Consider the following 20,907-nt stretch of genomic DNA (forward strand, 5'->3'; position numbering starts at 1 on the left):
TTTACCATTATTTTTGATATTTAATGGACTGTTTTTAGCATTTTCAGCATGAATATTCTATGAACATATTTGCTGTTATCTTTCACACCTTGTTTTAACAGTGCAAAGGGCCCCCAAAAAAGACAAGTTTATTAGATAAAATATCTGCACTGTTATGATCAGAAACCAAGTAATGTAAATTTAACAAAAGTTGTATTGCAATTCTAAAAAAATTGGCTTAAAAAGTGTTTTAATATAAATGTACAATCATTGTAAAGTTAACATAAGTGAATTGTTTAAGTGTCAATCACAGTGATGTAAAAAATGTTATGCATATTTATGATCATGCAAAGCTATAAATTATAATATCAATATAAAATAAGATTTGACTGCTTTGTTTGACAGTTTTAACTGCTTGAAATGTCTGTCAAATTTAACACGACACATTGATTTAACAACTTCTGTAAAATATCTAAAACATGTTGGGGGGAGGTTATTTACAGAAGCTTATTTTAGCAAGAATGTCCAGTATACTCCCACATTAGAGTCCCATACAATGGTGCATTTCTAGCCTCTGTCCGCCAGTGAGAGCACGTTTATGGGCAGGGCTTTTTGAATGAATCGATGCTGTAAAACTACACGCTTGCTTCATACAGACAGTGAGCAGACGGTCCATTTCTGGGCGAGCGTGTTGAGGAAGGTTTGTTCTCTGAGCTCGAGGCAGAAGTAAAGCGATAAAATGATCATCATCATTGAAGATCAGGTAAGAGCGATAGATTGATTCAACAGAGCTTCATGTAAAAATGAATTCGACCAAAAAATGAGCAAATTCACGCGGTGTGATTAGGGATGACACGTTTTGCTGACTAACTGCACGAGAGCCTTTAGCCGCCCACCAAACCGATTTCAATTAAGTTTGTCGAAAATGTAACAGCCCCTTGTAAGAATTCACAAAGTATTACCAAAGGATAAAATTAAATATGCTAGTTCAGGTTGTTAAAAATACAGTTACTTAGCCTATCTGCTAACCGGTTCTTCACACCAGCTAACGTTAATGTCGAACGTTACCTAGCCACAACAACAGCCGAAAGCTAAAAATTATAAAAGCCCCCCCAAATGCCACTCATATCACTGTCATATTCGCTTTCCCAACAGTTTTGTTGTAAAATTATGAACCAATGCACGCGAAATAACGTTAGTTTTACGGCAGCTGGCAAGCCACTATGTTACACAACTTCCTGCTTATGACAGCGCAATGTCGTCTCATCCTACCGTAAAAAAAAAACGTGTTCTCATAAACGGTTTTTACTTGAATAACTAATATATCACACTCTCTGACTCCTGTATCATTTTGTTTATTTCTGTGATCGCGGCCTGATGAGACGAAGCGCGCCATCAAATCACGTGGGTTGGACTCTTCCGAGGTTTTTTTTTCTTTTCTTTTCTTTTTTTTTTTTGTGATAATTTGCCGCAGTGAAAGAGGCAAGACGGTATACAAGGACATCATTAACTTTACTGTCATCATGTTGACTTCCTCTTACTATTTGGTTGAACTTATGTAAAGGCACCATGTGGTTTAATTACGCCTGTTACTGATAAATAGCCTAATTTTAAGGTTACAAAATATTGAAAGGTGGTCTACCATTGGTTTCTGTGTTGTAACTAGAGGGCATGTGGTCAGTAGGCCTATATACATATACCAATTTAATTATAGCCTATAAATAGCAAATGAGATGCACAAAATACGCATTTAAGCATTATTAACCATATTCCTTTTAAATAACAGTTCTATAAACAAGCAAATAATTAATTATTGACAAAAATGTAGCCATTTAGTTTATTTCTTCTCCACTAATGAAAATTCTAAAAGCAGACAAAAAGCATCAAGCTTTGTGCATCATCAAGCAATGCACACAGACTAATAAAAGCTGGCCTGGAACAGCATGTGAGTGGAGTGGCTGGTTTTACTCCACAGTTTGGAATGATGTAAAGGCAGATAACAAGGTTCATGTAATCATGACTTTGTAATTTATTACTAACATGTTGTTGCCTGTATAAAAATAAGGGTCCACAGTGACATTGTCTTGTTTTTAAAAATAGCTCTTTATGGAATTGGGGACATAATATGAAATCCAGCATTGACCTGTGTTCACAGGACGGCTTTGACAAAGCTCTGGCTGAGGCTGGTGATAAGCTTGTAGTGGTTGACTTTACAGCCACGTGGTGTGGGCCTTGTCAGAGCATTGCACCTTTTTACAAAGTAAGTAACCTTTGTTTTTTTGCATCTGAATCATTATATTCATTGGGTTGTTGGAATTAACTTATTTGACTCGCTTGTAGGGTCTGTCTGAAACCTATGCTAATGTGGTCTTCCTCAAAGTGGACGTGGATGATGCACAGGTGAGTTTTTTTTTTGTTAGAGCTGTAGTGTTAGGCTATAAAATAATTAATGCCAACTCATGTCACATAATTTGCTGCAGCAATACAAAACTGTATTATGCATCTGCAAACATAGGACTACTTTATTTTGATAATTGGCCAAAAAATAAATCTGTTAAATCGGATTATGTTGCATAGAACTGAATGAAGAATAATATATTGATATTAATATATTTATATTTAATATAATTTTAATATAGGCCTTTTTTCTGTCTAATATTTGTTACTTTAAATTAAAGTGTTGTTTTTTTATTTTAGTGGCTTGTATTTTTTTTAAATATCAGATTATTAAATTATTGTATTCAATTAAAGAAGTCTTATAATAATACAGTTATACAAATAAAAATTTTAAAATAAGGAATTACATGTTTTAAATCAGTTTCGGCTTTGGTTTTTGGCCAAGTGCATCAAGAATTTTTTTAATTAAATGTGTGAGATTTCTGTCCTTCTATTGGAAGTCTATTCACCCAAAACTCTGATGCTTCAAAACATTAATAAAAAAAAAAATTGTAACATAAATTCATATGAATCGTGCAGTTTAATCCAAGTCTTCTGTTGTCAGTAATGTTTGAGCTTCCCTTGACCTTATTTGAGTTCCCTATGTATGTTTGCGGATCAGTGTTTATTTGTGAATATAAGCCTAAATTAAATCTGTTCAATATATAAAGCAATCGTGTCTCTTCAGAAAACTTGGATTAAAGCGCTTGATTCATGTGGATTTATTTTTTTCAGATCTCTTTATGAACGTTTTGAAGTGTCAGTTTCGAGTGAAAAGTCAATAGAGAGACAGAAATCTCTCAGATTTAAAAAAATATATATCTTCGTTTGTGTTCCGAACTTCCGACCGAAAGTCTTATGGGTTTGGAATGACATGAGGTAGAGTAGGCCTAAAATAGCCATGTTTCTATCCAAAGTTGCAAATTTGACCAAAATTGGAATATCGCATTTGCTAATAAAGCACAGCTTCCATCCAGTGAGACAAAGAGGAGAAAATCGTCACTTCCTGATAAATTGCCAAATATCACTAAATGTAAGTGTAATGTAAATGTCTTTTTCCATATATTATAAATTACTTGCTCATCAGACTGCGAACGCAATAAATGCAGTCATGTTGTCTTTTGTTCAGAGGTGGATGCCTGCTCTCTGGGAACGCAGCTGTGTAATGTGTATTTGTTGGTTAAAGCTTTTTCTTTCATGAATCTTATTGTTTATTCTACTGCAACCATAGTTGCTCATAGTGTTTAGGCCCAAATCCCTTTGGATAAAAGAAATGCTCTCGTCACCTAACCTTTTTTTTTTATTTTTAAGTTTTCTTTTGTAACATAGTTGGGCAAATATTTGCTGTGTGGTCATAGGTATTGTATGTGCAATACAATGTGAAATTTCTGTATAGGGAAGTACCTGTAACAGTCACATAGGCAGAAAAAAATGGCATCTACGTATTTTTTGCAGTTTTAAGGCATGAAATGCACCACTAGAGGGTAGCAGAACTAGAATAAAGTATGAAATGGTGTGGTTACATTTCAGTCACACTTTTGTTTTTGCTTTCATTACTTGCTCTGAATGTGCCCCGCAAGTCTCATTAGCTCAAAGCATTAGAATGAGAGCAATAAAAAGTCCTAAGCAATTTTAAAGTTACATTCTGTGTTTTTCAGGATGTAGCCCAGTCTTGTGAGATCAAATGTATGCCAACATTCCACTTCTACAAGAACGGGAAGAAGGTTAGTTATGTTGCCTTCAATGTTGTTTTCGTCAACGATGACGATAACGAAATGATTTCGTTGACGCACCTTTTTTTTATGACGATAACGCGACGATAACTAGCTAAAAATGGCTCTAAGGTGACTAAAACATGACGAGACGTTTTCGAGTTTTCGTTGACGAGACGAGCCGGAACGAACATGATTAAGTCTGACGTTCACAATGCATGTCATTTCTGCCTGTTTTGCGTGAAATCTGTCTGTTTTGATCTAAAAAAGTATCAGCAATGCTGCCGCTTCCTATCCTTGTTTTGGGTACGCCCACCACCCGGCTGCCGCCATGCCACACACCAGATTCCACACAACAACACACCTGCGGCTGCGGCTAGTCACTCGCCAGTCGCCACACATCTTCGATATGAGGCGCCGGACTGGACAAAAGCGAAACGAACTGCGCAAGCGAGCGACAGTGCGCGAGAGAGACCGAAAGTGCGCGAGAGAGACCGAGTGTGTCTGCGCACGAGAGAGACCCGAGTGTACGCGAGAGAGACCGAGTGTGTCTGCGCGCGAGAGAGACCGAGTGTACGCGAGAGAAACTGAGTGTGTCTGCGCGCGAGAGAGACCGAGTGTGTCTGCGCGCGAGAGAGACCGAGTGTACGCGAGAGAAACTGAGTGTGTCTGCGCGCGAGAGAGAGTTTAGTTGGCTAATTGGTATAAAGTAATATAGAATTATTATATAACTTAGATTAAAACATAAATTATAACATAAATTATTTAACTAATTATATAATAAAGCCACAATTGCCAAAGTAAGAATGTTTTTATTCCTGGCTTTTTTGGAGTAAAGCAGTGATTCCACTGTTACCACTTTATCTGTGTGTAATGTTGTAGTAGCTCAAAGTTTTTTGCTGTTTAAACTGTAAACCATTCCTTTATTACTGTGATTACTGGTGAAAATAGCCAATGTGCTGAAATTTTAGAAGAGCATCAATTCATGGAAAAAATATAACTTGAAATATGGGGATAAAAGGTTTCTGCCCAATGCGACAATGAAGTACAGCTTGGCAGCACTGCATCTCCATCAATGAGGAAATCTAGTTTATTGTGCAAAGGTTTTAAGGTTAACTGTTGTTTTATGAATTGCAACACTTGCTACAACCTGTCAAACCTAAGCCCATTTCCAATACTTTTTAACCTAAATTAATTTGTTAAAGACTAATTTTTTTTTTTTACTAAAATTGACTAAAACTTGACTAAAACCTTTTTGCGTTTTCGTCGACTAAAACTAGACTAAAACTATCAAGTTTATAAGTGACTAAAATGTGACTAAAACTAAAAAGCATTTTCGTCCAAAAGACTAAAACTAAGACTAAAACTAAAAGGGCTGCCAAAAACAACACTGGTTGCCTTTCCTGAGTGCTGCATAAAACTTTTAATTGAACTAATTTTAGTCACGTATCAACTGTAAAAAGTTACAGATATGTCTCTATGAATATGCATGTAGTGTTTAATTTATTTCCAGTTATTGTTTGGATGATTTAATCTTGTTTTCTGTTGTAGCTGGATGATTTCTCGGGGTCCAACCAGGCTAAACTGGAAGAGATGGTGAACCAATACAAAAACTAAGCCTGATTTGACATTCATAAATGTTTCCTGTGCAGCCCAAGCTCAAATTTCACTTACAATAACTGCTCACTTGTTTTGTTATTCATCAAGGGAGTTTAATTTTCTAATCGTTTTACGATTTTAGCGGAATCTGCCTTACAAAATCCGTCAACCATTTCCATAATGAATGATTACCTCTGTATGTCTATGTGTTCACACGTAACTCTTAATTAAATGTCTTTTTTTTTTCAAAATCAATAAACGCAATTATTAAATAAATAAAAATCTTATGGACAATGTTGTTTTTGTTCTAAAGAAGTTTTCAAATGAATCTTGCCGGGGAAGTGTATTTCTGCACCACTAGCTAGTTTATTGTCCCAGGCCATGATGTGATGGATGCCTGTTGTTTGCTTGTTCTATTCATGCCTTGTATTTATAAAGGTTTCTCTAAAATCTTTGTCCAAAATAATTTTTGTAGCTGCATAAATTGCTAGTGGCCTGCTTACAACATCAGCTCTAAGTTTTGTGTCTGCAGGGTGATTACAATAATGCGATCCATAGCAGTTCATCTTTGTCTTTGCCAAGGAGATCTTATAAGCCAAGCATTGGCACCCTTACATCCTGATAAACAGGTAATACAGAGAGTGGCTGTGTGCGTAACTTGAACCAATCTTAACCCTAATCTCTAACTTGCATCAACCTTGATCTCTTCTCAAACATTGTATGAGTAGTTCCACCATTATTTTTTTGCTTTATATTATGAGTCTGTTGCAAAATATTGTTTATCAATAGCTTTTTCATATATAGATTATGGTGTAGCATCAAGTCAACAGTTTGCCCTACCTGTCATTTAGCAGTCACGCTTTTGCTTTATTTCATACCAGACCATTTTGTATTCTTCATCTGGTTTTAGGGTTATTAAAAACATTCGCACAAGAGGCAGGCATCATTGGGCAAGCTTAGAGCATGTACTATTACTTTTTATTTGTTCTCTCTCTAATTTAGCATCTTCTTGTTGCTGGAGGGCTTAACTGAACCCCTGCTACCTCCAGTAGCATTTGTCAGTTTACTTAATTGTGATCGTATGGGTTGATTCATTTTGTAATGATGACACATGAACGAGTAGCCTAAATATCCTCCATGAATGCAGGAGGAAGAAAAAAAAAAAAAGGAGGCGTGTTCTGCCGCAAACATTCCTTGGTGCTATTTTGCAGTTCCAGAAAACAATTCCGCCACAGACCAAGAAAAACCTAGTCTAAAGTCAGTGGTGCTTTCAGATGCTATTTTAAGGGCGCATGCTAGGCCATAATGTAGCGTGTGCACAACGCGCATGCACTTTGCTTCTCTCATCTACACACAGACGCAGTAGTTGCCATTTTTGCAAACCATAATTACAAGGAAAAATATTCCACATGAGAGAAATCATTGTGGTGTCCATAAAGATGTGAAAAAATAGGCATAGATATAGCTTACACATTTACCCAAATTATTATACTCCTGTTTAACCAAAGCTAATTTGAGTGGGTTTCTCCCATCCCCATACAATGTCACTTTTCTGTCTTTTACGTCCCTAGACATAGCTCCACACGATACAGTTGGCTTGCTCCGATCATAACAAACGCACATGAGCAGCGGTGGAGAGGGGGAGGAGGCCGCCGCAAGTGAGTTTTTTACGATAGTGTTGTTGAAATATACGCCCCACTGCTGTAGGGGTGCTCGTGGGGAAAACATGCGACAACAAAAGGGAAAATCAGCGAAGAAGTGACAAGAGTTCGCTAGAGTTGCCGAGTTCTGCCAAATCCCGTCTACGGAAAGCCTGTTCACTCCAACGCCCTATTAAGTCCTATTGGTTGTAGTTCCAATCAGAGTTCCACTGGGGGCGCTCGCCATGCGTGCAAAATTAATGGGAGTCAATGGGGCTGGACGGCTAAATTTGTCTCCCTCACCCGATTGCCGTTGAGAAATCTCAGATTTGATTGTAGGTTTTGCAAGTTCAACATGGGTTATAGATCGAAGTTGAATGAACGAGTACTTATTTCTTTTCAATTTCTTACAGGTTGAGTTGTTGTTGTCCATAACACACTAGCATTCTGCTAATGACGTCAGATTGACATTTTTAAAGACTTTAAAGCAAATAAGTGACTCTAAAAAATCTAACACCAAGCAATGTGTAATTTCTTTGCATCCCCTTTCGAAAACAACATTCAAATTACTAGACAAAAAATTATATCCTAAGAAAAGTGGATTTTGAGCGGTATAGCTCCATAGACCTCCATTCATTCTGCACTCGTCATGTGAGCGCCCTCATATGGAACAAGAGTGGAACTGCAACCGGAAGTTTATTAAATGGCACTTCTCCCCTCATTAGACGTTCTCTGGTTCTGCTTTAAAGGTGCCCTAGAATTTGAAATTGAATTTATCTTGGCATAGTTAAATAACAAGAGTTCAGTACATGGACATGACATACAGTGAGTCTCAAACACCATTGTTTTCTCCTTATTTAAATCTCGTTTTTGAAAAACACCCCTGAAAAATAGGCGAATCTCCACATAACACCGACTGTGACGCAACAGTCGGGATCATTAATATGTACGCCTCCAAAAATTTGCATATGTCAGCCCATGTTCAAGGCCAGGCGGAACTGCGCAGCCGAATCATCGTCTGAATATTTTTTCTTCGAGAGACATCATGGCTTGCAAACGAGCGAAACATGGCAGTTGCTCAGTGTTTTGGATGTACAAATGAACACAAAGGTATTTTTTTAGTTCCTTCATCCGAGCCTCTGAAGAAGCAGTGGGTTATGTGAATGTCTGATGTGTAATTGTTCAAGGTCAGACAGATAATCTTTCTCTCAAAGTCGTTCAATACTGTTTATGCATCAGTAAATGAAGCCAGTGACTAAACGATCAACTTCACGTCGTTTCTCTTAGTAGGATGAAAATAATCTTACTTAAACTGTGATTAATATACAGATAGCGATCAAAGAACAATCCCTTTCCAGTCGCCCAAGCTGTCAATCACACAGCGCGAGTTTATCTGGACACTTGCCAAAACTCGTTATGAAATCAATGACGCTGTTACACTGCACAACGAAGCTCTTACTGTACGTACATCATGTTTGCATTGGTGAAATCATTATAGTGAGAGTGCAGAAACTGCATTGCAATTATAAGATCTTCATTCACGGGATCAACAGGCTTACACTGAAGTCTCACAGCAGCCAATCACAGCAGTGGGCGTTTACACTGAAGTCTCACAGCAGCCAATCACAGCAGTGGGTGTTTACACTGAAGTCTCACAGCAGCCAATCACAGCAGTGGGCGTTTACACTGAAGTCTCACAGCAGACACGCCCCTTTAAACAGAGCATTCAAATCAGAGGCTAAAATCAGGCTAGGAAAAATGCCTTTTATTTCTAAATTATAAAAAAATTTGATCTAAAAAACATTATAAGGGCACCCCAGGAAACATTCTAAAATAATAAAATAATCCATACAATGGCATTGTAAGAAAAAATGAAGTGGACGTCGAAGATCTCAAAAATTAAGTTTATTACAGCATAGCAGTGGCAAGGTACACGAAGCACCTTGGGTTCACCGGCGTCAGAATGAACCCCGAACATACCCATTCCTAAACCTTTTATCCTGGTCTTAATGTAAATGAAGTTGCTCTTCTTGCAACAGCTGTGGTCTGTATGTTAATGAAATTGAGACACCCCATGGTCCCTAGTGTCCCACAGAAGGTTCTATGTTATTCTTTCAAATAAGAACAGTCAAAGGTTAAAGTGATAAGATTGTTTGAAGTCCCTTTAATCAAGATGGTTGTTGGTTGCCCTCTGTGATACTATTATTTACTTATTACTGAGATTGAATGTAATTTTCTCTATATGATAATTAAACTCTTTTAAGTGAAGGAACATTTTGATATACATATATATATTGGAGTGGAAGTTTTTAGGAACAGAACAAAATTTCTTACAGACCCCCCTTTGATGCTCTTGGCCCAAAGTAGCATCACAACCACTCCCTTTTCGTAGATAACACCTCCCGAAACCTGGTGGGCAGGTGCCCCAGTGGCGGCGTAGCCCATGGCTTAGGTCGTTCCCATCTATGGCCATCAGAGAATCTTACCCGTCTTCGGGATCTACGCCTCCTGCACACTGAGTTATGGCTCTTCACTTGAGCAAAATTATCATAGTTTGTGATAATGAAATGTATTATTATTATTATTATTTTATTTTTTATACGAGGTAAGGTAACCAAGAACCATCATATCCACTTGGAACATTCAATATTGATCAAATAATAAGAAAGATACATACACATATAGCTGTTTTAAAGGTTACATTCCAAATTAAACCAGAATAGGCCATATCTCCATCATGCGTTTGTTTTGCAAAAATCTTGTCTTTCTTCAAGGCCTTGTTGGGCTCTCACAATGTCAGATGTTCAGTGGTGTTCACATCAGTGATGTTAGCATATTGATTAGTTTTGATAACTCAAATAATCAACAATCAATAGACAATATAGTGTGTGTGTGTGTGCGTGCGTGCGTGCGTGTGTGTGTATCATTTTGTCCGTGTGGACATACTTTATCCACTTGTTTTCCCTCTGTGGAAAGACTGTTGTCCATAGTCTCGGAAATGGTTTGTTTCTGAAATCTCCTTTTCTTTCTCTTCTCATTGTCCATTCTTTTCTACTTGGACCATAAGTCCTTCTAGAAGAAGCAGTCACTGGTGTTGTTCGAGTCTGTGCCTCTTCATCAGTTCCATCCATCCCATGGTGGGTTTCAAGGTTTTTAGGTCTTTTAGGCCTGCAGTTCATGATTTTGCAGGTCTGGAAATCTCTATATTCTTTAATTTTTCATGAGAAAATCCCCTGGCTCCACTGGTTCTACAGTACTTCCTTCTCGTCCTTCAAACGACCATGTCATGTTTCTACATGAGGTTACTCCTTTCAGGCAAACATCTTTATGCTTATATCTGAAATGATAATCAAAAAGAAGTTGCCCCCCCTTTTCCCCACAATCATCTTTTCACATTCAAAACATTAAAGTCAAAGGTTTAATCAAATAAACATCAAACATCATTAATGTCATAAAATTTCACTTTACAATTGATGTCATTTAAACATTTATAAAAAATTATAACTACATATCAATGCTAAAAAAAAATCATAATGAATCAAAAATCATAAAGAATCATAAAGAATCACCCCCCCTTTTGATAGTAAACCTTTCTCTACAATGTGTTACTATCAAAAACTTATTCTAATTTGCATCAGCATTTGCTTGTGACTGAGCTACAGTCATGTTGCTGGTGCAGTGATATATTTGACAAGGTGTGAATGACTTCTTTATTTCCTTTCAACAGTGCCAACTGGGTTTCTAAATTGCATATTTTTTTAAGCAAACCACTATAGCCCATCTTTCTTTTGTGTGAAAAGTGACACTGTCTTGCCTTGTGCCCCATCATTCCACAAGCAAAACAAACAACCTCCTTATCTTCCTTTCTTATCTCTAAACAGTGCCTTGCAATGTGACCATCCTTTCCACATGCATGACAGACAAAGTTTTGAAGAGGTCTCTCACTGTCTTGACAATGTCTAGCAATGTGACCAGCTTTTCCACATGCATAGCAAAGAATAACACCTTCTGAATTTATTCTTGCAAATCTCCTTGTTCCCTGATAGAAACCATTAGGCAATGTAATAGAACATTCTTTCTCGCCAAAGGCAGCAACTGGATGTCTAGATTTGGCAGCTTTCATTTGACTATTTGCATGAACATTATTGTTGTAAAACTGTGTCATTTTAGCAATAATGTCATTATATTCAGATAGTGGTGTCACATGCATTGTCACAGCAGACCGGGTGAGTTTGTCACATTTGTTAATCAAGGCAGACTTGAAAGTGACATCATTCTTAGTAATGTCCGGATTGCCACTGAAAGTTTGAAACATCTCCAATAATCGTTCTGAAAATGCTGCTGGATGCTCCCCTTTCCTCAATGTGCATCTCAGATATTTTATCCCAATTTACTGACATCACACCTAAGACTTCAAGCAGTGCCTTTTTCCTCTCCGACTTATTAGCATTTCTGTCCTTTACTTTCTGAGGTAAGGCTCCAGACAAAGTCTCAGGCAAGCACATTCTTAACAAAACGCACGCATCACCATCAGTAAAATTGTAAACTTCAGTATATTCCTCCAAGTTTTTCAGAAAATCTAATGGATCTTGTTTGGCAGGATCAAATTTCCCAATATTCTTGATCACAGCATCTAGTTCAGTTGGATTAAATCCTCGGACTATGGTGGTGGTCATTGGTTCCTCCCTTCCTTCACTAGCACGCATAGTCGTAGTAGAATGAACTGGTGCCATCGGAAATCTAACTCTACAGTCAGAGTATTGTCTACTGAATGACTGATAATATTTTTCCAAACCCTCAGCGCTGTCTTCCTGCAAATCTGGCATCTCTGGAACTGGGTTACACAACGTGACACCTAACAATGTCTTACTAGGGTTTTTCTCTGTTGAGCCATTCTTTATCATAAACTGACAAGTCGCCTTCGCTTCCTCCAAATTTTTGTACAATGTTTCCACAGATGATTTAAGCATACTATTGTTAGTTCTAAGAAGTGCGATCTCATTCAGCATCTTGACCTTTTCTTCTTTCCATATCGTTTCACTAGCCAGGTCATTTTTTGTAGAAATTACCCCAACACTGAGTCGCTCATTTTCAGCCTCTAACTCATCTACTCTCCTCCTAGTTACTTTGTATGAAGCAAAAAGTGCTTGAAGTGCATTAGCAATTTTCCCATTTTTGTTCTTATGCATTTTGGGATCATTTTCAAACTTAGAGATAGCCCACTTGTACGGTTTATCAACAATATTCTCTATTCCGTCAAACATTCCCTGAGAACCGTGTTTAGCGATGTATTTAACAATAATTTCTTCCATTTTCAAAGTCTTATCAAGCTTTAAAATAACTCGTGATCTAATAGTTATTCACAAAGTCTGATTTAAATGACTACACGTTATCTAGTTCCTTTAGGATATCCGTTAGTCTAATTATTCACAGCTCCAGTACTTCGGACACAAATGATCAAAAAAGCCACACTACCTGAGGCTTCTAAACTTAACCACAGCCACAATCCATTGGTCCTTAAATTTCGTTATGCAAAACAGTTAAGAAATGCAACACTGTCACAGTAGGTCGGACAAAACCACACTACGTCGGGTTTTATGTTATTTTCTTAAAATAATTTACTTAGCCACAGTACTTCGGGCTTAAACAATATTTATCCAATTTAAAACACTGCCACAGTACATCGGGCAAAACCACACTGCTTCGGGTTCTTGTTTTAAACTTCACCGAGTCACGGCGCGTCTGACTCACTAGCCTACACTTTAACACACAATCGTTGTGAAATAATTCTGTGACCACACTGCGTCGGGTCTATTCAATTACTTTAGAATTTCCTCAGAATCATTACCACTTCCCAATCAGTTTCAAGTACGTTAGAAACATATACATTTGTTTCAGTTACTTTAGAAACAACCAATCTAATATAACTCTGCCACCACAGTACTTAGGGTTTATTCAATTACTTTAGAATCTTAACAGAATTATAAGAGACCAACACCAAATTTCAGTTACTTTAGAAACTTTACACTTAAGCACTTTGTTTCAATTACTTTAGAAACAACAATTCCAATACAACTCTGCCACCACACTGCTTCGGGCTTATTCAGTTACGTTAGAATCTTAAACAAAATTGTACGGAATAGGCTTAACTCCTCCTGCTAATACTGAATAAATCAAATTCGATCTCTTCTGTCCTTAATTTTTCTTTTCTAGATTTTTTTAAAACGAGGAATTCCTTGACAAAAACAGCATAAATGAAAGAAAACAGCTTTTTCTTACCTTTTCCCTTTTTTGTTGGAAATCCGTCGACTGGGTCTGGCTCGCCAATGTAAGAAAAAATGAAGTGGATGTCGAAGATCTCAAAAATGAAGTTTATTACAGCATAGCAGTGGCAAGGTACAAAAAGCACCTTGGGTTCACCGGCGTCAGAATGAACCCCGAACATACCCATTCCTAAACCTTTTATCCTGGTCTTAATGTAAATGAAGTTGCTCTTCTTGCAACAGCTGTGGTCTGTATGTTAATGAAATTGAGACACCCCATGGTCCCTAGTGTCCCACAGAAGGTTCTATGTTATTCTTTCAAATAAGAACAGTCAAAGGTTAAAGTGATAAGATTGTTTGAAGTCCCTTTAATCAAGATGGTTGTTGGTTGCCCTCTGTGATACTATTATTTACTTATTACTGAGATTGAATGTAATTTTCTCTATATGATAATTAAACTCTTTTAAGTGAAGGAACATTTTGATATACATATATATATTGGAGTAGAAGTTTTTGGGAACAGAACATAATTTCTTACAGCACCTTTAAAGGGAATGTGAGATGATGCTCTGATTGGTTTATTTCACGTTACACCCAAACCACACCTATGAGTAAAGGCCCTTTCACACTGGACGCGATTTTGACGCACGAATAATTCGCGCGATGGTTTTATTTTCCGATCAGCTGTTTGTGTAATGAGTGCTTCCACACCGAACAGCGAATGTGCTGCGGCAAAAAAACGACTCTTATTTTATTTGCTTCGATGTCGATTTTTTTTTACTTTTGCGGCGACAGAATAGGCTTCAGCCAATCATATACTACAAGGACAACGATTTGAAAGACAATGTGTGGCGTAGCAATGCCAACCAACACGGTTATCACGACTGTGAGTGTGTTGTGTGATAGTTTTAGTCGTTGTATAGTCCTGTGCTGTGTAGGCTAGCAGGCTAAACTACATTTGGGATAGAAAGCCAACACTATTACGTCAACGATAGAGACAGAGACCGTGTTTACTTTGAACATGTAACAAAATGTAGTGAGACTATGCTGCTTTTAGTATACTATACATTCTTTGTGTGATATCTACAGTTTCTAGTCGAATGATTTTAACTTGTTACACACACACATACACTCACTCGCGCACACACACACACACACACACACACTCGCTGGCGCACACACACACACTCGCTCACTTCGTGTGTTACATGTAATGTGTAGTGACATTACAAAACGCACTGTGTGAAGACGCAAAAAACTGCACATAAGCATACTCCCCTTCAGACTCTGTTTATGGAGAGAGAATTGTGTCTTTATTACATGCGAGAAAATAAATGATCTGAGAGAAAAAAAAAAAGTTTGAGAGAAAAAGTTATCACACTGATAGCAAAAAAGCATTTCATGAGAGAAAAAGTTATCACACTGATAGCAAAAAAGCATTTCATGAGAGAAAAAAATATATATTTGAGAGAAAAAGTTTTCATACCAATAGCAAAATATAATAATATTTGAGACTAAAAAAAGTTTTGAGAGAAAGTATTTTCTCATAGAACATAAAAAAAATATTTCTAAGAAAAAAAATCTCTCTCAAAATAGTTTGAAAAAAACGTACTCGGTTACCTAACGTAACCTCTGTTCTCTCTAGAGAGGGAACGAGTATTGCGTAAGTTTAGCTTACGCTACGGGTAAAGTCATCTTTTCTCGAGATATGAAGCCAAAAATTATCCTTAATTTTTATATCTTGTCAACGCAGTGCGGCAGCAAGCAGACCTAGAGCAGGCAATCTAGCGTGCTGATAGGCTGCTCTGCGGCAACTGCAGCAGCCTATCACTGAGCCCTTGGCGTGACGTCACGCCCAATGAGCGCGAGCAGCGCGCCTACGCGTCACGGCCCGAGGCGGGGCGTGGCAGAGGGTATAAATATGGGCTGAGAGGCTGCTTTCACTGGTTTTTGTCGCAGAAGCGAGTGAGCTCGTGGCGCGAGCACGGCGGGTTACGCAATACTCGTTCCCTCTCAGAACAGAACAGAGGTTACGTTAGGTAACCGAGTACGTTCTCTTACGAGAGGTTCTCTCGTATTGCGTAAGTTTAGCTTACGCTACGGGAACTCCCTTGTCAACGCCGTGCGCGCCCCGGCATCCACTGAATGAGTCCCAGGGAAGCCCGGGGAACACGAGAGTGTGAGCCAGGCGGCCAATGATATGGCTAGCGCAAGTACATAAGCACATAGTAGGGGGAACAGAACGGCGCGGCCGGTCTGACTAACCAACCCTTATATTGTACAGCTCAACCAGGAGGGCTAAATCAAACAGCAGTAGCCCGCGCACAGAAGTGGGCCGGCCTACGCGAGATTTAGACTGATAAAAGTTTAGCCTGCAGGGCGGGAACTTCTAGATTGTAAAATCTAACAAATGTAGACGGGGAGGCCCAGCCCGCCGCCGTACAAATGTCATGAATAGAAATTCCGCTAGACCAAGCCCATGACGAGGCCATGCCTCTAGTAGAGTGGGCTCTGATGCCCAAAGGGCATTGCAGGTCTTTAGACGCATAAGCAGCTGCAATAGCGTCCACTATCCATCTGGACAGAGTGTGTTTCGAGGCGGTGAGACCCTTGGTGCGCCCACCAAACGAAAGAAAAGCTGCTCCGAGCGCCTCATGGCGGCGGAGCGCGTAAAGTAATTTCTCAGCGCTCTGACAGGGCAAAGGAGATTACTGTCAACTTCACTGCCGGTAGCCGGCAAAGCTGAGAGAGAAATGACCTGTGCTCTGAAGGGTGTGCCCAACACTTTGGGGACATAACCGTGTCTCGGTTTGAGAATGACTTTAGAGTCATTAGGTCCGAACTCGAGACATGCCGCGTTAACTGATAACGCATGCAGGTCACCCACACGTTTGACTGAAGACAGGGCTATCAGAAAAACGGTTTTGAGCGTGAGGTATTTCATATCCACAGTTTCCATGGGTTCAAAGGGATGCGCTTTCATGGCCTCTAAGACCAGGGAAAGATCCCAAATAGGAACCGAGGGGGGTCGCGGGGGGTTCATCCTCCTAGCTCCTCTAAGGAAGCGGATAATGAACTCATTCCTCCCTAATGCGCGGCCCAGCGCCGAGTCGGAAAAAGCTGATATGGCCGCAACATATACTTTGAGCGTGGAGGGGGACCTGCCCATGTCCAACAGCTCTTGGAGGAAACAAAGCACACGCGACACCTCACATGTTTGTGGATCCAGCCCTTGGGCGGTGCACCATTTATTAAACACAGACCATTTAGATGTGTAGAGCCGTCTCGTAGAGGGAGCTCTAGACTGTGTGATCGTGTTCACAACCCCTATTGGCAAGTCAACGGGTATCCGTTGGGAGCGAGGAGATAGCGAGGCTCGCGGGAGGGGTTCCGGCGAGCGCTCAGCTGCTGCTGCGGATTCCGGTGGCCTCTGAGAGCGGCGCTTCTTCTTGCGCGGCCCGGTGGAGGCAGACGGAGAGACAGCTGGAGCGTCAAACAAGGCGAGTCGAGCCCGCAGGGTCGACATCGGCAGTTCTTCGCACAGTTCACAGCCGCCCGCCGCGAGGGCGAGGGCGGCGTGGTCCGGTCCCAGGCAGAGAGTGCAGATAACATGGCGGTCTCTGTCGCTGAGCGGAGCTTTACATGAAATACAATGCATAGTGAAAAGGATATATTCGCCGGATAGCGAAGCAGGCAGGGATTGCTGAAGGCGGCGAAGGCGGCCGGCTTCCTCAGGCAGAATCCTCGGCTTGCAAGGCGCTGGTTTCAACGGCGGCTTCCTCGGAGATCAGCGATGCGTAGAGCCTCGCTGAAAAGACAAAAATCAGTGAAAGCAGCCTCTCAGCCCATATTTATACCCTCTGCCACACCCCGCCTCGGGCCGTGACGCGTAGGCGCGCTGCTCGCGCTCATTGGGCGTGACGTCACGCCAAGGGCTCAGTGATAGGCTGCTGCAGTTGCCGCAGAGCAGCCTATCAGCACGCTAGATTGCCTGCTCTAGGTCTGCTTGCTGCCGCACTGCGTTGACAAGATATAAAAATTAAGGATAATTTTTGGCTTCATATCTCGAGAAAAGATGACTTTACCCGTAGCGTAAGCTAAACTTACGCAATACGAGAGAACCTCTCGTAAGAGAACTCTCAAATATATATATTTTGCTATCAGTGTGAAAACATTTTCTCAAAAAAAAAAAGTGTTTCTCTCAAAACGCTTTTCTTTGCTCTCGTGTCAGGATTTTGCTTCACTGTGAAAATTGTGTCATGGGCGGGGCCACGTTCCTATTGGCCAGTCGGGTGAGCATCGTCTTGTCTTGGGAGTCGAACTGAATCATTACACCATTGTTCGGTTCACCGGCATAGATGCCGCCTCTGCCTTAGTTGAGCACGGACACTCCAATGTTTGGGTAAGATGATTCACGGTGATCTTAGATGATCACGGACGTATTGCCTGCGATAATTAATGCGATATGGCTCAGCTTGTCAGTGAACCACGGCTCTGTGTTAAATGCCGCTTCATCTGAAAGCAGGCGATGGCGATTTACTACTAATCAAGGAACCGGCTTTACTGACGAGATGCGCATAACAATGTCATCCGATATATCGCCCAGGCCCAGCCCTAGTTCATCATATACAACCTCCTGTACAGTTTTACTCGGACTCAGAATAAACTATTTTGTTTTAAGGTCAATATGATACATTTCCTGTTTGAACCTATAACTGAACTATAACCTAAAATGATTGTTATTAATGTGTTTAGCATCTGTATCTCTCACTATAGGTAGGCTATATAGAGCACTATCAGTGTTGTGCCTGAACGCGTTCATTGAACTATAGTTCATGAACTCGTTCATATTTTGGGTGAACGTGAACTGAAAGTAGCCTACTGTATTACTGCCTGATGAATGATGCTGTGAACTCGTTCATTCTGGTGTCTGTGAACGGCACGCTCTCTCAGTTTAACTTCGTTCAACAGAGTGTCAGATTTCTATAGAGCTTCCCAGGCGAAAACCCGGCTTATCGGTCCTCCACGACGTGTTTCGTCAAGAGTGAGTATGTGAGCGAGACGAGTGAGCGACAGTGTGTGTGCGCGCGTGCGAGAACAATTGTGTGTGTGCGAGTGAGCGATTGTGTGTGCGCGAGTGAGTGAGTGAGCTACAGTGTGTGTGTGTGTGTGTGTGTGTGTGTGAGCGAGCGAGCACAGTGAGAGTGTGTGTATGTGAGTGAGTGCATGTATGTGCGAGTGAATGTGTGCGTGAGACGGCTCGCGGTGACTGGTCGGAAAGCAACGTGTAGTCTGACATATTTCTTGTCCATCCACTACATGACAAAACTTTTAGGAGTCAAAATCGTGTAATCTGACACCGTGACTATCGTAACAGATACAAAAATCTTGTAATCTGAACCAGGCATATGATCACCGTGAATCATCTTACCCAAACATTGGAGTGTCTGTGCTCAACTAAGGCAGAGGCGGCATCTATGCCGGTGAACCGAACAATGGTGTAATGATTCAGTTCGACTCCCAAGACAAGACGATGCTCACCCGACTGGCCAATATAACGTGGCCCCGCCCATGACACAATTCTCACAGTGAAAGCAAAATATATATTTGAGAGTTTTTTTCAAAATATTTTGAGAGAGATTTTTTTTTCTCAGAAATAATTTTTTTATGTTCTATGAGAAAATACTTTCTCTCAAAACTTTTTTTAGTCTCAAATATTATTATTTTTTGCTATTGGTATGAAAACCTTTTCTCTCAAATATTTTTTTTTCTCTCATGAAATGCTTTTTTGCTATCAGTGTGATAAGTTTTTCTCTCAAACTTTTTTTTTTTCTCTCAGATCATTTATTTTCTCGCATGTAATAAAGACACAATTCTCTCTCCATACTGTTCTTTAAGATTGTGTGCACCCAAAACCTTCTTTTCTGTCTTTTAAAGAAAGTGAAAAGCTCGTCTTCACTGGATGATGATGATGAAGTGTCCATGTTTTCTCAGCTGTCGGCGCGAAAGTTTTGGAATGTTGAAGCTCTCTGAACGTCACAGACGTCGCAAATTCGCGTCGCAGCTGATGTGAATGGTTTTGAGGCGAACTATTCGCACACGAACTATTCGCTTTTTCGTTACGCATCCGGTGTGAAAGGGCCTTAATGTAGCTACTTCAGACCAACCCATTTTAGATATGCGTCGGGCGCAAGAGTAATTTATCCCGCTGGTATAATAGCAACAGTGCCCGAGATCCGCCCACAAAGTTACTTGAGTTTCAAGTTTGATACTTGCGTTTCAGTTCATTAAAATAGGGCCCAAAGGGTGAGAGTCTCAGTAATCTGACTCATTTGACTTACAATGAAGAGAACAGGACTGGCAGCAAGCTCTTGCTAAAATATTTGCTCTACTGAATCATTTATCTGATGTTATCATCTTTACCTGAAACCTGTCACACATAAATTTATGCTTGATGGAAATGTCAGCATGTTGTGAAGCGTGATGTAAGCGCGTTGAGAAACTTGACTTGAAACTAGACTCACATGAGCTTCATGCTGATGTAGAACTTCACGATGCTCTCATAAACCCGTGTATAACCATTTGCCGGAGGGAATGGTTTAGTTTAAATAGTTTAAAATATTTTTCTTATCCACACCTATCGTTTCGCTTCAGAAGACATTGATTCCTCAATTGTGATCGTATGGAATACTGCCGTGTTTGCTTTGTGTGGTTTTTGAAGCATGAACTTTGAGGGACCCATCCACTTGCATTTTATGTGCTCACAGAAATGCATTACTTTTCAAAAAATATTTGTTTGTTTTATCTTAAGGTGAGTAAATTATAAGAGAAATGACATTTTTGGGTGGAGTATTTTGCATGTCAGGGCTTTGACATTAGGATTATGTCATAATTATTGTGCAATTAACATCTCATTTCATGAATGCCACTTTCAGGTGTGTCTCAGTCAGGTTCAGTGGCAAATGGTCCTCTGGGTAACACCCTGACTGTAGGGAATCTAAATAGATTAAAAATCAATAATTAGTTCTAGAAATGCTTCAGTAAAAAGTTGTACTGGACATAGAATATTCACCATAAATTTTCCGGTGTTGATTTCCTGCCATGTACATTTAAAATACTAATTAAGCTCATATCCTGTCAATTATCACATAAAATAATCTTTATTCTGTTTGTCAAAGCAAAATAAACACATATGCCTGTCCATTATCCATAATTCCTCTAATTGTGAATACAGGTCAGAATTTTGTGTCGATGTCCTTGTTTACTTTGTGGAGATAA

General features: G+C 39.8%; 1 protein-coding gene across 1 annotated transcript; it reads left to right on the forward strand.

Annotated features, from left to right (window-relative positions):
* The first annotated feature begins 517 nt into the window (after positions 1-517).
* txna (thioredoxin a) lies at positions 518-6,008 on the forward strand. Its single transcript, XM_084402095.1, has 5 exons — positions 518-742; positions 2,135-2,239; positions 2,320-2,379; positions 4,074-4,139; positions 5,679-6,008. The coding sequence occupies exons 1-5, from the start codon at positions 719-721 to the stop codon at positions 5,742-5,744; spliced, it is 321 nt and encodes a 106-aa protein (XP_084258221.1). The 5' UTR covers positions 518-718; the 3' UTR covers positions 5,745-6,008.
* The last annotated feature ends 14,899 nt before the right edge of the window (positions 6,009-20,907 follow it).

This window comes from Rutilus rutilus (genome assembly GCF_951802725.1).
Source record: "Rutilus rutilus genome assembly, chromosome: 2".
NCBI classification, from domain to species: domain Eukaryota; kingdom Metazoa; phylum Chordata; class Actinopteri; order Cypriniformes; family Leuciscidae; genus Rutilus; species Rutilus rutilus.